A 17,018-nucleotide genomic window follows, 5' to 3' on the forward strand; every position below is an offset into this window, starting at 1 on the left:
AAGAAACCTGGGGCAAAAAAACTTTAGATGTTGAGGATTTTGTCAACCCCAAAAATGTATCAGTAGAAGCCAGACTGTATTTATGGAGGAAGATCTATTTGTTTGGATCCTCTCTACTTAGCCAAACCATTCTGTGAAGGGCTGCTAGGGAAAGAAACCAGTATTACTGCAGACCTACTTTGTGTTCTGCATACATTTTCCTAACCCTATGAAAGAATGTCTTAGAAAGATGCCCTTCCTTACTAAATAAAAACCAGACTAAGTTAGCTTCAGTAGAAAGATATCCTGGTGAGAAGGGCAACTGAATTACAAATACAGAGATTTACCTTAGTTTAACCTTGTAGTAGCTACAACCACAATTTTGGACCCAAGAGAAGTGTTAATTAAGCATTCTAACAAAGGCATAAACCTTTCTAATTTTTGCCCAAAGCACAGCTAAGGCGAGGCTAGGATGTTCAGAGAACATTTATATATAAAGTTATAGAGACTACCATGAATTTACATAACCCTTGTACCATCTGCAGAGAGTAACCCAGGAAACAGAAACATCCTTTTCTTATATGACAACATGTTGAATGTAATTTTTACTATTTCCCTAGATACAGAGAGATGGAAAAATCATTCTCTCTTCCAGCTTAACTAGGACTCATCCTCACAATTCTCATTTCCTCTGTTATGGCAATCAATACAATTTCATTTCTTAGAAAGCCCCTTCCTATGTCTACAGAAGTTTGGCTTGTGCCTTGACTGTGACTGTGGTATTATATGAAAGCACATCCAGACATGTCGCCATTAACCATAAGAGTCATGCAGTAACATAATAATGGTGGTGGTAGACAATTTTCTTGCAGGTATGTATTAATTGCTCTAAGGCTCCAGAGGTTTGCCAGTCATAATTTAAATATAGAATTCTGATCCCAAAACCTGTACACTAACATTTAAAAATGTTGTTTCACTTTTAGAGATTAAATTTTAATCAAATCCTGTTTTTATTCTCTATGGATCAACAAAGTTCTCTGTATTCAGCATCCCCTCCTGCTTCATTTTATCATATAATCTCTCACCATTTTTGGAAAATCCCTTCATCATTACAATGAAAGATCATCATTTCTATATTGTCACATTTTTAAGCATCTTAATATATTGGAATTCCTTACCCTTTTGTACTCAGTCTCCCATACCTAGTCACTTGCCAGAACACACAAGAGAATAACTAAATGCATGTTCTTTTCCTGGAAACAAAATTTGCCCTAAATCTCTTTTGCTGTCCTGAAGGACAACTCAATTCTTGACAGCCATTTGAGAAACTTAGACCCTGCCTCACAGCTGACTAAGGGAAACGGGCAAGTAATCCACAATTAAAACAGAGCAAAATATGTACTATGATGGAATTAGGTATGCCCAAATATATGTGGGAGGCCAGAGAGGGAATACCTAACACAGCTTGGAATAGTCGTTGAGTGCTTCCAGGAAAAGTTGATGCATAAAGAAATAGAAAATTTAGCCATGAGGAAAAAAATAGAGAAATATCTTAGAGGCAGAAGGAATCACCTGTGCAAAGGCATAGTGCACAGACATTAGAGGAGACCAAAAAGGTAGGATGAGAAAGAGAGATCAGAGAACATTATACATACAGGGGTGTCTGGAAATGAGACTAAAAATGGAAACAAAGGCTTTGTTACAAATACCTTCATATGTCATGCCAAAAATTTTAGATTTTGGGATGCCTGGGTGGCTCAGTCTTTAAGCGTCTGCCTTCGGCTCAGATCATAATCCCAGGGTCCTGGGATCAAGTCCCATATCGGGCACCTTGCTCGGCGGGGAGCCTGTTTCTCCTTCTGCCTCTGCCTGCCACTCCTCTTGCTTGTGCTCTCTCTCTCTCTCTGACAAATCAATCAATCAATCAATCAGTCTTTAAAAAAATTTGTTTAGGTTTTATCCTGAAAGGAACAGGGAGCCACTGAGAATTTTAAGCAGGGAAGTAACCAAAAAGAATAGTAATGATGACGAGATATGAGGGCTCAATGTAGGGGGTGAGAAGAGACTAGGATGATTTACAGTTTTCCCAGTCAGTTGAACAGAAAGATAAATGAGAGTACCCTTTACTATGCTAAATAATACAGAAGAAAAAAGAATTGGTTTGGGTAGAAAGGTGGAAATGATGAGCATGTAAGGTTGAAAATGCCTTTTGGTTTTATTGCTCTTGCTCATAAGAAAGGCTTGGAATGTGTACTAGTCAGGACTGTCCAGAGAAACAGAAGCAATAGGATATACATAGGATATATAAGGAGAGATTTCTTATAGCAATTAGCTTACATGTTTATGAAAGCCAAGAACTTTTCATGATCTGCCTTCTGCAAGCTAGAGAACCAGAAAAGTTGGTAAAACTCAGTTCAAACCAGAGGCCTGAGAATCAGTGGGCTGATGGTAGTCCCAGATGTCAGAAAAGGAAAAATAAATGGTCTTCTTAAATGTTTAATATGGATATTCAACCTAACTCATAAGAAAATGCAAACGAAACTATATTGAGACGCTGTTTTCACCTTTCAGATTGGCAAATATCAAAAGTTTGATAACTACTGGTAAGGATGTGTTGAGGAGAACATATATTAGTACAAACTCAGATTTGGTAATGTCGAAAATGTAAATTCTCTGATACGGCAGTTCCACTTCTAATAATTTATACTACAGATATACTAACACATTTATGAAATGATGTTTATACAAAGATACTCAGCATTGTTTGTAATAGTAAAAGGTTGAAAATAACTTGAATGCCTATCAATAGGGGAATAGTTCAATAAATTATGGTACGTTGTTACAGTGAAATACGATGCAGCTATTTAGAAGTGAAGCAGCCCTACATGTGTACCAATATGGAAAAATCTCTAAGCTATATTATTAAGGTGCAGAACAGTATATAGTATACTATCATTTGTATTTTTTAAATAAAGATTTCATTTATTTGAGAGAGAGAGAGGGAGCATGAGCAGGGGGAAGTGGCAAGGGGAGAGGGAGAAGCATACTCCCCGCTGAGCAAGAAGCCTGATGCTGGGCTTGATCCCAGGACCCTGAGATCATGACCTGAGCCAAAGGCAGATGTTTAACCAACTGAGCCACCCAGGTACCCCTATCATTTGTATTTTTAAAAGAATATACATATAGTTGCTTTTATATGCATAGACTATCTCTGAAAGGATTTATAAAAAGCAAAGAATGGTTGCTTTGGGGGAGAAACTGTACAGTTGAGAGACAGGGTTGAAAAGGAAGGTCCCAAACCTGCAATCTGAGTATCTCCAAAATGTTTTATGACCACAAGCTAAGAGCCTGGGAAAAGCCCCGTGTCCTACCTTTCTTGGCTTAACCTCATCATAAATGATCTACATAAGTAAGACTCTTTACTTCCCAGTCTGGTAATGCTTGAATCTGAAGAGAATGAAAGGGACATGAGGCCTCTATTTCTGTCTTTGCTCTTGTGGGTGTTTTATCCTCTCTTCATAGTCTTTAGCAATCCATCAACACAGTGAGTTTTTAATCTCCTTTTTCCCATTTAAGATCATGTTATCTGGTGGGGACTTGCCCTGAGAAGGTTGGAATGAGTAGGGTAAAATAGTGGCCAACAGCAAATGATCAAAATTATATAAATCATGACACAAAAATAAGACCTTATAGTCCACGTCTTCTCCTGATGAAAGTTGATGTATAGTGAAAAAGTACAGCAGTGTCTTCAGTTATGAAACAGCATTTAGCTTCTGCTATGAAAAATCTAGATTTAAAGATTACCCTCCAAAAAGAATCACAAAGACAACTATTTCAGTAATTTTTATGTCTTCAAATATTTCTTTCAGATGATTAATAGTTTTTAAAAAACAAACCAACCTAAGAATAAGGGAGAACCTGTGCTTTTCCTTTAAAAAAAAAAAAAAACAAAACAAAACCAACTTCTCATAGGAAACAACATGAAAGCAAGTGCCCGAGAGCATGGGAAAGGATCCTTGGCATGTTTTCAAGTTAGTGTGATTATGTCAGATTAATGATGATAGAACAAAAGGTTATTAAACTACCTCCAGCTCTCATCTCCCTTCAGCTTTCCAGTTCTCCTGGAAAGCGATAGTCTTTGAGGAGAAAGAATGTTAGTGTTTAAGCGTAGAGGCTTAATTTCTTCCCAGAAGACCGTACAGGAGGATGTGAACATTCTGTGGCAAGCCTCCAGAGATAAGTTCTGTTCCTGTTACGGGACAGGAGATCTCTAATTCAAGGTGGGCTAATGCAGGGAGAAGATATTTTGAAACCTCATATATAGTTACTCTAATAAACCATCTTTTCCAATCCGTCTGTTAAAAAAAAAAAAAATCTATTCAAAAAAATCGATTATTTTGATGTCAGTAAAACTAAAAATAGTGAAAGCCCAAAGAAGATGACAGTGTAAAAGAGACTCTGAGGTAGCAGTAAATTGTGAGGCCACAGAATGTAGTAGTTCTTTGTAGCTCCAAATCTAAATATAAATGTTATTTGTCAGGCACAACATGTTATATAAAAAGCTTAATAAATGGTGGCATATTCTGCAGATCGGTCTAAAGATTGGCTACAGAGGCCATTTTCCAGGTAACTCATGTGGCTGGTAGAACCTTAAGACGTGTTTTAAAAGGTCCAGACCTTAAATCACAGAAGCTGTGAGGAAACTTAAAGATAAATATAGAGTCGATGATATGGGAAATCTATAATTAAAATTAAAAAGCTTAGCAATTATGTGAAAAGAACCTATCACAACCCTTTTTAACATCAGCAATTCTGATTTAATGCAGTCTGTGCATGTTGGATGACTGGTCTGCTCTGTCATGTGGGCATTTTTTTTTCAACCGCTGTGGCCTTAATGTTTGATCCTGACAGGATTTGCGTCATTGATCCATATCACTGCCAGTGTGATGTCAGCATGTGGGTGTGCAGTTATTGAGAGATAGTTAATCTAATGTGCTGCAGTAAAACCCAAACACTATTTCCTACTAGAATAACAAAGAATGATTCATCATTGTTCACATTAGACTGATACTAAAAATAGTGTTCACAGCCTGCTGCATCTATGTACATTAATGTCACAGCCTTTGTAGCTTTCTAAACAAGAACACTGAAAATAACTTCTTTAGAAATAGGTACTTGATAAATACATCTACTGCAAGTTTTTTATCTATACAGTTCAGTTTAGTGCTAAAGATAAATTCTAACCATGATATGTCATTCTTCAAACTTTTTCTACTTGGTATGCTTATCACTAATCTAAATGCTTAGCAAATCTAATTATAGAAATTTTCAATTAGCTGTACACAGATAAATGAAATTACCCATAATTCTGAATCCTACTTAGGCCCCTAATTTAAGCAGTCTACTTTATCCAACCTTAAAAAAGAATAATATATTTTCATGGGAAATGCCCCTAAACATCTAAGCAGTGAATAATGACCTTGATCTTTTCTCTTTCTTCTGTAGCTCTCTGCCTCATTCTGTTCCCAAATTATGATCACCAACTTGTTAAATTTCTAGACTCAAGTCCTGTGCTAATTGCCTGCCTCAAGTGAACAAATGTTACCAGGTGTTTTGTAGACTTATCAAATAGGCATCTACTATTAATAGGGTGACTTTAGGGGCGCCTGGGTGGCTCAGTCGGTTGAGCGGCTGCTTTCGACTCAGGTCATGATCCTGGGGTCCTGGGATCGAGCCCCACGTCCGGCTCCCTGCTCAGCGGAGAGCCTGCTTCTCCCTCTCCCTCTGCCTACTTGTGCTCTCTATCTCTCTGTCAAATAAATAAATAAAATCTTTAAAAAAAAAAAAATAGGGTGACTTTATTGGTCCCAGTTTGTCTAGGACAGTCCCAGTTTTACATTTGTGTAACCAATTTAACATTTGTTCCAGACTTTTCATTGTTTAACAGAGTATAATTAGTGGTTCCATTAATATAAGCTGTGATGCATCTAGTCGACTGTCTGCCATTTTATATTTCCAGCTTCTGCCATGATTTCCTCTAGTAAGCAGTATATCCATCTCTTGTTTTCACTTTAACCTATGATTAAATCTTAAAGGCAACCAGAGTAAATGGTTTCTTTTGTTTTTTGTTTTTTTGTTGTTTTTTTTTTAAGATTTTTTTTTTTTAATTTATTTATTTGACAGAGAGAGACACAGCGAGAGAGGGAACACAAGCAGGGGGGAGAGGGAGAGGGAGAAGCAGGCTTCCTGACGAGCAGGGAGCCCAATGTGGGGCTCGATCCCAGGACCCTGGGATCATGACCTGAGCCGAAGGCAGACGCTTAATGACTGAGCCACCCAGGCGCCCCTTTTTTGTTTTTTGGTTTTTTTTAGAGTAAATGGTTTCTTTTTTCTGACCCTTACCAGAAGCAAGTCCAAGGATAGCAGTTAAGGTAGTTAGAAGTAAAATAAAGTGTTCTTAGATATAGAGGGCTAGGGTCTGCTAACACCTTCCAGTCTCCTGGTGGTGGTGGCTACTGAAGAAGTATGTGATGCTGCTGCCCCTGCTGGCCACTTGGCATTATGAGGCCACTGGTTGGAGGTGACCAGTGGGAAGCATACAGGTTAGATGAATGTAAAATACATGGAGGAAATAAAATCTAAATATCGCTGCCACAGAATATATGGGGAAAAAAGATCTGAATGGTTTTGTCATTTATTGTATAAATCTATAACTGCTTAATATTGGTAGTGCTTTTTTTTATTTTGCAATAAACCCTTTTAGCAACAGTGAACTAAAAAAAAAATCTAGGGGTCCTTGGGTGGCTTAGTTGCTAAGTGTCTGCCTTAGGCTCAGGTCATGATCCCAGGGTCCTGGGATTGAGCCCCTCATCGGGCTCCCTGCTCCGCGGGAAACCTGCTTCTCCCTCTCCCACTCCCCCTGCTTGTGTTCCCTCTCTCGCTGTGTCTCTCTCTGTCAAATAAATAAATAAAATCTTTTTTAAAAATCTAAATTTGGTAAAATATTCAAAAAAAGCATAGAGACAATTCAGTGAGTTTTGTTTGTTAGAATTTTGAAGGTATTATAGTTCCAGTGAAAATATTTGGAGTGAAATATTTACACATTTCAATAAGAAAAAAAAATAGTATTAAAAATATCCTCTACTTAGCAGAATTGGCTCCCAGCTTACCAGATGGCACCTAAGAATCATAGTATTCTCTGAATATAAATATTGTAGTGTTAAAATATTACAGAAAAGAGTCAATTGAAGGTATCGATAGTTTCAAAGTTATTAACCATAAAATATAATGGTTGCAGGCAGTTTTATGAAAAAATTAAAAATGAGACTATATTGAAAAAAAATTTTCAGTCATACACCAGAGATACGGAATTAAGAGATGGATACAGCTAACAGATTGACTAAAATACATGGATATGTACTAAGAATAATTGTTCCGTTAACACTACTCTAATAGCCAAATACTCAATATGAAGTAGTCCATAAAATATTCTTTAATATACTTGCATATGTTTTTAATAAAGCATTTTATTTTTTAACATTTTTAATAGAACTTTTCATGTCCTTCAGTGTAATAAAAGCAATTTGTCAATCAATAAAGAATTACTCCAAATTATGTAATTCTAATGATTTTTAGGCTGTTCTTTCACTTTTAGGCGTGTTCTAGATTGGATGGTGATAATATGGTTATCCTGCCTCTACTCTGTTTTCTCTCTCTTGCATCACCAGAGCTTAACCAGCCTCAAAAACAAATCCTTATTTCTCTTACTACTAAGAGTTATTCCCAAATCCTTGTCTGTAGATTTAGGGACACTTCACCGTCTAAGAAATGGGAAAAATTAGGATAATGTAGCGGTTTTTCATTAGGCTAAATTTATTTAATTTAAAGACCTTTTTTTTTAAAACTCTGAAGTCCCTTCTGTTTTGAGGTTAAAATACTCTTTATGAATGATGCAATAATATATTAGACTTCCTTCTGTTCTTAATTTCTTTCTTCTTTCCCTTTAATGTCATAATGTAGCCTTATAAAAAGCTCATTACCTTAATGAGTCCCCAGAATTTGTTTAAAATTTTACTGGCACATAAATCAAAACACTTGGGAAATACTGCATCAGAACACAGATATCTCTGTTCTGTTGACCAATCTCTAGCTAATATCTAGCCTCTTCATCCAGCTACTCTCAACCCCAGTCAATCCAAAAACATACCTGGTTTTAGGATGATCCTCACATTTGCTTTGTATTGGCATGAGCCATGTGAAGTAAAACTTTTATTAAATTGATGCCTTAGTTTAATATTCTAAAGAGGGAAATTATAGAAAAAGAAAATGCTGTGTGGCCAGATCTGCAAGGTGACTAAGGCCCCTAAAAGGGAAAGAGGAAAAACGTGGGCAAGCAAATCAGAGAGATTTAAAAGAAACAAAGTTTGACTTGTGCCCACAAAGTTATAGGTTCTAATTCTTTGGTCCCCTTATCTTCCTGAGATTATTTGTATATGTCATTGTCAGTTACTCCCCAGCAAGGGAGTCTTCCCATGGAGAACTTGATTAGTTGCAGATGTCATTGACCTTTCCTAGGTCCCTTGACTACATGGACATGCATCAGTTACAGTCTAAGCCGCATAAGCTTAACACATGTTATTTAGATGTTAATCCAGAACCTGTACCCCTAATACTGCCACAAGAGTCAGGATCACAGTCATAGTCAGTCTTTTGAAGAATTGGATATATATTAGTAGAGGAGTAGAATGAGATATATTTCACATCCCCACTCTTAAATTCATGTCTTAATGATTTGAAACCACTGAGCTGAATGAGTCTGCTTCTTAAATTTTCTAATATGCAAATGACCCAGACTGATTACAGTCTAAGAGCAGCCTTAATAAACACTAATCTTGTTTATTTATTGCCAGAAAGAAGTTTATGAAATGATAGTCAACTCTTCCAACTTTAATTTGCCTCATAGCTGACAATCCCTTTCTGCAAGTCAGCTGATTCAGCTGTCTTACCATGTTAGCTGTTTATTTTGCAGCTGTTTTTGAGGGTATATTGCTTAAAGTTAGACATTTATTGATGCATTACTGAATTTTATATATGAGAGAAGTCAGCATTGGGTTATACCTGCTTTAGTTTTTTTCAAGCCAAATAATTGGGGCTATGCTCTATGGCAATTTGAGACACTTGATCTACAGAAGACAAGGACTAGCTTGACAGTGTGGTCCTTGATGTCTTAATTTTAATCTTATTTCAGTTCATACAAACCAGAGAGGTTTTATGGCCCAACTCTAGAGGGCTTAAGACCAGCCTTATTCCTTATTTATATTTTCTATATTAATTTTCCCTTTTCTTCAGTTTGTCAACTATTTGTTTTGGGTTTTGTTTTGTTATGTTATTTTGAGGGGTTTTTTTTAGCTTTTTTTGTTGCTTTGTGTATCTCTTAAATCTCCTCAAGTTACTTTTGGAACAGGTTTAGGTATTAAGTAACTCACTGTTTTCCATATGATATCCCTCACTTACTGAAAACTTTTAGAGTCTTCACAAGAGTTTCAGTGAGATATATTTAGGTGCATTTTGCTTTGTTATCATTATATGTAACTAGCAGATATTTGAGGTGTATTGTGTGGGGTCTTCCATCCGAATGTTTGGGGTGCTTTTCTATTTGTAGTTTATCTTCAAGTGAATTTTGGTATTATTATGCTGCAGTTTTCTCATTCATTTTAATACAATTTGTTATATTTGTTATATCCTAAACAGGAGAGGCAGCATAATGTAGTGGTGAAGTGAAGAACACAGATTTCAAAGCTAGACCACCCAATTCTTTTGACAGCTTACTAGCTGTGAGAACTTGAAAGTTACTTAATCTCTTTGTATCTTAGTTTTCTTACCTAGAAAATGGAAATAATATCCCACTTCAGAGGGATATTATGCGGATTAAATAAGCTAATACCTGTAAAGCACTTACACCAGTGCCTGGTACCCAATAAGTGCATATAAACAATGTCACCCAAGTGTCACCTAGCGCCTGTATTTACAAATCTACCTGAAAATCAGTAGTTCAAGAATGCTAATAGTTAATCTGTTAAAATGTTACCAGGAAATCCAAATAATTGCTGTGACATGTCAGGCTATTGATTTAAGAGAACCCTCTGCAAAATGTTTGGGACAGTATTGTGAAAATAAAAAGCAGGTGCATTTTAAGTTTGCTAGAATTCTCATATAATCAGGTAAGAAAGGGAAAATGAAGAATATGCTCTTCACTGCATAATGCATTCCTGTAATTGTAATGCTCTTGATGCATCCTTTCTCTTTGTTTATTCCTCTGGGAAAATTGTTTGATGCACATTGTTGAATTAACAAGGTCTTTAGGAAACATGAAATATGTCTATTTTACATTGTCCTTATAACTGAAGAATTCTTGAAAGTGTGGACCACGTCACTAATCCTGGGCATTAGAACTCTACGGCAACTGTGAGGATAATGAGGGTGGAGAGCTAAATCTTGTTAGAAGAGTTGAAAATAGAGAATGGGACAGAAATAACCAGTAGAGCAAAGAGCTAGTGGAAGACGAAATGGAAATCAGATCAAGAATAGAAGCAACAAGATAGCTTTGACTTTGTGAAGGGACAGTGATTCTTCTGAAGATAGAAGAAAGAGGTGAGAAAAATTTGTAAATAATATTGAAATAGTTCAATGGGGCGCCTGGGTGGCTCAGTCGTTAAGCGTCTGCCTTCGGCTCAGGTCATGAGCCCCTCATTGGGCTCCCTGCTCAGCGGGAAGCCTGCTTCTCCTTCTCCCTCTCCCACTCCCCCTGCTTGTGTTCCCTCTCTCGCTGTCTCTCTCTGTCAAATAAAATTTAAAAAAAAAAATACTGAAATAGTTCAAATTCATGCTGACATATGTGATCGAGGTCAGGTTGGGGGAAGTCTTTAAAGGGTGGTGGAGATCTCTGATAATCACACAAGAAAACAGGATGGGCTATTAACCAGGAATAAATTTCTGAAAGGATTCCTGAGCAATGCTGATGGCTGAGATTGGAGGTTGGAGATTGGAGATAACTAAATTTACCAACATGACAGTCTGAGTACCATTTGATTTCTACAGTTCAGATCTAAGAGAAGTTAATTATCTGGTTAAAATTGGGGACTTTGTGGGGAGGGGATGTAAAAGGAAGACTTCCATGGGAAAGGAAATCAGGCAACGAAGGCAGTGTTCAATCAAGAGGAAAGGGAAATCATTATGAGAAAAAAACATGTTATAGAAGAAGGAGAAATGGAAGAGATGAAAGATATATGTGGTGGCCAGAGACTGAAACATGAAAGTCTGAAATTTCAAAGATGAAGATAGTGGAATTCTGAGTGAGTTCCAGGACATATGTGTCTTTGAACATGGGTTACTAAAAACAGAATGGAAGAGTTCAAGAAAGTTTGAGGCTAAATTTTTTGAACATTGAAGTCATTGTGCTTATGGACAAGAGTGGGATAGAGGGGAAAAAACTGTGAACATGGTGCCATAGTTCTCAATAAATGAGAACGGAGCATGGCAGCAATGAAAAGGGGTAGAGGGTGATCTACTCATATGACATGATCTCAAGGGAAAAAAAACTTGAGTGTGATACAGGAACAGCAGTGGTTATGGGAAGCAGCCTTGGGGTATCTGGAAACTGCCTCAGGAGAGAATGGGAATCCTCTGCTCCCAGGGGCTGCTAGAAAAATTATCCTGGGGGGAGCCAGATTTCATTTAAAGGAGATATATCAACAGGTCTTCTGTGAAAAGGTTGAGGATATAAGGGAATTTATTTGTAATAAGGGAAAAGGTTCTAGTGAGCACAGTGGAAAGAATTGAGAAGGCAATCATCAAATTAAAGAAAGAGTTAAGAAATGGAAACATAGCTGTGTGAGAACATGAGCGAAAATGAAGAAGCGGGCTGCCGGGGCTTGCTTTTTGTTTAAGGGCTGAAGATCAGAGGCATGGTTAGATTTGCTGAGAGGCTGAGTTCAGCATTTACAAGCAGATTCTACTGTGACCAGGACACACTTTACTCTCAGGCCTTGTTCTTCAGGAGCCTTGCCTTTCTGTAGGAACTTTGAAATTAACAATTACCCTTTGCCACTTTTGAGAATGGTCCTTTAGTGTCTTACTGATGTAGGAAAGAGGTTATTAGGGTTTGAAGCCCACGGCCAAGAAAGAATTCTTGAGACGTCTTTGGTGCAAAAAGGTGATTTTATTAAAGCATGGGGACAGGACCCATGGGCAGAAAGAGCTGCAATGGGGTCATGAGGAGTGGCGCATTATATACTTTCAAGTTGGGAGGGGGTCAGGGATAGTGTAAGTCTCTAAGGAATTTTGGAAGCAAGGTGTCCAGGACCTTGAGAGGGCTAGCTATTGTTGGGAAAAGGTCATTTATTACTGTCTAATAAAACCTTAGTCATGAGACTCTTCAGGTGTATATCGGTGGGGCATATGCTTGGGAGATGATTGCCAACACGTATCTTGGAGGGTTTAGAGATAAAGGAAGTTTCCAAACGAATTCTTATACATTAAAGTAGACTTACAGGATGAGGGGGGTCAGATTAGAATTGCCTTTTGCTCTTAGCAAAGTATTAACACCAAGGCAGTTGAGTCCTTAGAGGAATGTCACTATGCCTGTTTCAAGGACTTGTCAGTGGGCTCTAGGTAGTAAGGAAATTTAATAATTTTTCTTCTGCCTTTGTTTCCCACATCATTATCTCCCCAGGGGTGTCTGACATGTATTTATTGAAACCTGCTGCTCCAGGTTATATCTCTTGCTAGTTCTTTTCCATATTCTTGGGAGAGTGGGGCTTTGAATATGGTTTACATATTTTTTTTTTTGAAACTATACCCTTATCATTAGATAATCCTGGCTTCGCCTCATTGTGTGCCATTGGCAAGTTACTTAACTGCATGCATTCTTCTTCAGTTTCCCTACCTCTAAATGATGCCTACTTCAGTTATTGTGAGGACTGAGTTAACACATGAAAATCACTCCGAATGGTGCCTGGGACATACTCTGCAATATATAATTATTATTTTTGGAAACACAGAGCAATCACACTTCTATTTATAATAATAGTTATCATTTATTGAGTGTGCCAACCAGTATACTCAGTACTTTAAATATATCTAATCTGATTCTCACAACAATGCTGTGACGTTGCCTATTTTAACCTTTTTACATAAGGAAACAGCCTCAGGGACGCCTGGGTGGCTCAGTCAGTTAAGCGGCTGCCTTCCGCCTGGGTCATGATCCCAGGGTCCTGGGATCGAGTTCCACATCGGGCTCCTTGCTCAGCAGGGAGCCTGCTTCTCCCTCTCTTCCTCTGCTTGTGCTCTCTGTCAAATAAATAAAATCTTTAAAAAAAAAAAAAAAAGGAAACAGCCTCAAAGAAGAGCAGTAAATTGCCTTGCTAAAAAATATTGAAGCTTTTATTAAAACTTAAATCTTTTGGTACCAAAATTTATTTTTTTCCACTGTGCAACTTGTAAATATATCACAATCATTATCATTACCTATACATTTGTATTAGCTATTAATAAATTTCCTTAGCTTACATAGCACCATAAAGTAATGAAAAGACCTCCAAAAGTTCTTACAGTCTTCTTCCCCTCACTTGTAACATCTTTGGTCTCTTTCCTGATCTCCAGGGGAGCTTGGGTAGAGTGTTCTGATCCCGAACTGTGGCCTGTCTTTTAAGATTTTATGGACATGAGCAAGAATGCCATCCATCAAGCGAATCCTCTAAATTAATAAATGTTATATATATCTTAAACTTTATAAATGAAGTAGCAGGCTGCAAAAACTGAATTAGAAGATAATGCCTATCGTTATATAGGAGGGAAAATGAAAACAAAAATACAGTTTTACATCAAATATGTATTTCTGTGCGTGTATTTCGATGAGCTTTTGGGTTAGTTCACGAGGAAGTCTGAAAGATCGCAAAATTCAAGGCAGCAGCAGTAGAAACCATTTAATCATTTACTATATCCCAAACGCTGGCAGCCTGGCAGCGGGGAATGTTTGCTTACTTCCCCCTTCCCTTTCCGCGGGTCACTGCAAGTCACGTGATAAGCATCACGTGACTCGGTCAAAGGATCTTTTCCTCTCACTGCTTTGCAAAAAAAAAAAAAGCGGAACCGTTCTCCAATTAAAGCTGTTAACGTGTACTACGCTGTTTCCTTGTTGGATTTTGTTCTCTGCTGCTACTGTAAAAACAAAATGAGTGGTAAGATTTGCTGACTGTTTTTGAACATTCTTTTATTTTAAAACATAGAAAGCATTGTATTAATCTAAAGTCATGCCGTGTGTATTTTTTCAATAGATGCCAAATCTATGGCAGTAAAAATATTTTTAAATTGTGGCCATGTAGTTATAAGATTAGACTCTATTTGGAGATGGGCTGATTTTATATTCCATAGACTATTCCTTTCGAGCGCCTTTATTTTACTAGGTTTTTCTTTTTACCACTAAAATCAGAATATTGGCATCAGATAATTTGGAAGCCATTGTGAAAGCTTGCTTAAAAAGAGAATGTGTAGCACGTCAGCGGCCCATTGCATTTTAGGAATTTAAACTCAAATTTGCATTTCATCAAAAAAAAAAAACCCTCTTTAAATGTGAACGTGTGCTAATAAAGAAAAAATAAAGAATTTAACTTAGAGTAGATGAAATATCATCTTTATTAAGTTACTGATGGCCCTTTTTAAGGAATGGAGGTGAGGGGCTTCTCAAATTTCTTAAGACAATTGGTGAATAAGAATTGTTTGCTCTTCTGCAAGGTTTTAGAATAGGAAATATGCCCTTAAAAATGATTTTAATAGCTTTATGTTTGGGGGTAGATTTTGCTTAGATCATGTAGATTATTAAGGAGCTACTGGGTATACTTACAGTTGTTCAGATAGAGCTACTCCTGTGCCAGATGTGCATTTAATGGTACAATCTGTAACAGATTTGGCTTCTTTACTGGGACAGAATACCCCCCCTCCTTCACTGCATTTACAGGGTTTGTAGTTAATCTTTTAGTATTTTCAATATTTTATTCCAACAATAAAAGTATTGGTGAAACTAGGGGTAAACAAACATTTGCATCATTAAGCATGCAGGGTTTTAGGGGTTTGCTGCTGTAGACAGAAATAGCAACTGAAGTGGTGCTATAAACATTGTAGTTTTCTGAATTGTATTTACTATGTTTATATAATGGGACTTTTATGTGTTCAGTGTTGGATGTTATTTCATACCAGTATTTTACATATTAAATATGGTATCCATGAATTGTCTTTAAAAAAATTAGCCAGGTACCATTTCTGCCTCAGGATAAAAAAAATTATTTGCTAGAGTGAAATGATTATTTCCTAGGGAAATGAGTTAATAATTATTCCTGGACTGCAACTAGTAATGTATTTACTGCTAGTTTATTTTAGGTTGGGTTTGTTCTGTTGTTTTCAGTATCACACTTAAGTATAATTAAAGAATACAGTAGAATTTTGTTCTACTAAAATATAAACTATAAAGCAACTTTCAAAGTATATGGTTTGAATTGTAATTATGTAGTATTTATTTATATTTTTAGTAAAAGAAGGGCAATCCAGAGCAGTTGTGTAGTTTTGCAATTTTAAATGTAATCAGCAATAACTTATTTTTTACTCTGGTGGCTGAAAAACAGCAAAAACCTATTCTGATGACTTGATGTAAGAATTAAATTTGACAACATGTGAAAGGAACCATAGTCCCTGGCACATTTAGTAGAAGCTCAAAAATAGTAATTTCCATTACTAAGATTACAAATAGGATTTTCGATGAATTCTCATTCTGGTTCCCAGCTAAATTTCACAGGTTATGAATAATATCTAAGCCAGTTTCAGGATTCATAAAGCTAGTTTGGTATAGGTTTATATAAACTAGCTAATAGATGTAAACCAGGATTTTCTTAAAACTGTTCTCATTTTCTATTGAGTCCAGCATAGAGAAGTTAAAAGGTAAGTTTTGGATAAATCCTCTCTTGCCTAGAGATATAAAACACCTCACAAGTTTTATTTTGTAAATTAATAGGCTAATGTTGGCTTAAATGTAGGAAAATTTTGTTCTTCCTTTCTCTCTTGTTTTTTAAAGATAATGAAGGCTTTAATTTTCCTTAGAATTTGGAGCCTCAAATTACATCAGTTGCCAGTAATGCACAGTGTTTTAATGTTTACTAAATATGTTGTAAAGCTATATCCTTAAATGAAACTGCCTGGTTTTGAATTCTTTTTCTACTAGGGCAAACTTAACTTCTCTAACTTAATTTCCACGTGTGGAAAATGGGGAGTAATAATAATAATACTTACCTACTTGTAGAATGATTAGGAGGAGAAAAAACACAAAAGCCCTAGCATATAGTAAGTTAGTATTAGCTATATATAATTAGCTATTTTAAGAAAATATTCTGAACAACTTCATGTATTTGGTGGGCTTGTTTGGGATGGGAAGAATATTTTGTTGAGAAGTTATTTTTAGGGGCGCCTGGGTGGCTCAGTCGGTTAAGTGTCTGCCTTTAGCTCAGGTCATGATCCCAGGGTCCTGGGATGAGTCCCGCATCAGGTTTCCTGCTTAGTGAGGAGTCTGCTTCTTCCTCTCCCTCTGCCTGCACTGCCCCGCTCCCGCTCATGCTCTCGCTCTCTCTGTCAAATAAATAAATAAAATCTTTTTTAAAAAAGAAAAGTTATTCTTATGGTCATATAGCATAATTTGGTAGTCTGCCCCGGCACAGACACACACACACATAAGCTCCTTACTTCCTCATACCACTTGAGTCTTTAACCTGTTCTCTCTCTCCCGCTCCGTATCTCTTCTTTCTTTCTTCACTCCCATCACTTCTCTCTTCCCCTCCCCTTCTCTTCCTCTGTTCCAGCCCTATTCACTCTCTCTTCTCCTTCACCCTTCCCTTTCTCCAGTTGTCTGTCCTCCTCTGTCCCCTCCCCTCCTTTCTTGCCTGTATTTTCTTCTCTTTCTCTTTTCTTCCCTCCCATCTTCCTTTACCATTGTTTAGCAT

The 17,018-nt window shown here is 37.0% G+C and overlaps 1 protein-coding gene across 4 annotated transcripts in view; it reads left to right on the plus strand.

Annotated features, from left to right (window-relative positions):
- FNDC3A (fibronectin type III domain containing 3A) overlaps positions 1-17,018 on the plus strand; it is a 158,823-nt gene that overhangs the window by 64,487 nt on the left and 77,318 nt on the right. The window contains exon 1 of one of the 4 annotated variants that reach the window (XM_045869420.3): positions 14,070-14,216. The exons of the other annotated variants lie outside the window; for them this stretch is intronic. Within the exon in view, the coding sequence (XP_045725376.1) occupies positions 14,210-14,216 (7 nt within the window). The 5' untranslated portion in view covers positions 14,070-14,209. Of the gene's footprint in view, positions 1-14,069; positions 14,217-17,018 lie in introns of those variants that run through there. 4 annotated transcript variants of the gene reach the window in all.

This window comes from Mirounga angustirostris, unplaced genomic scaffold (genome assembly GCF_029215605.1).
Source record: "Mirounga angustirostris isolate CCGP_5_RB_7025 unplaced genomic scaffold, mMirAng1.0.hap1 SCAF_3, whole genome shotgun sequence".
Classification (NCBI taxonomy): domain Eukaryota; kingdom Metazoa; phylum Chordata; class Mammalia; order Carnivora; family Phocidae; genus Mirounga; species Mirounga angustirostris.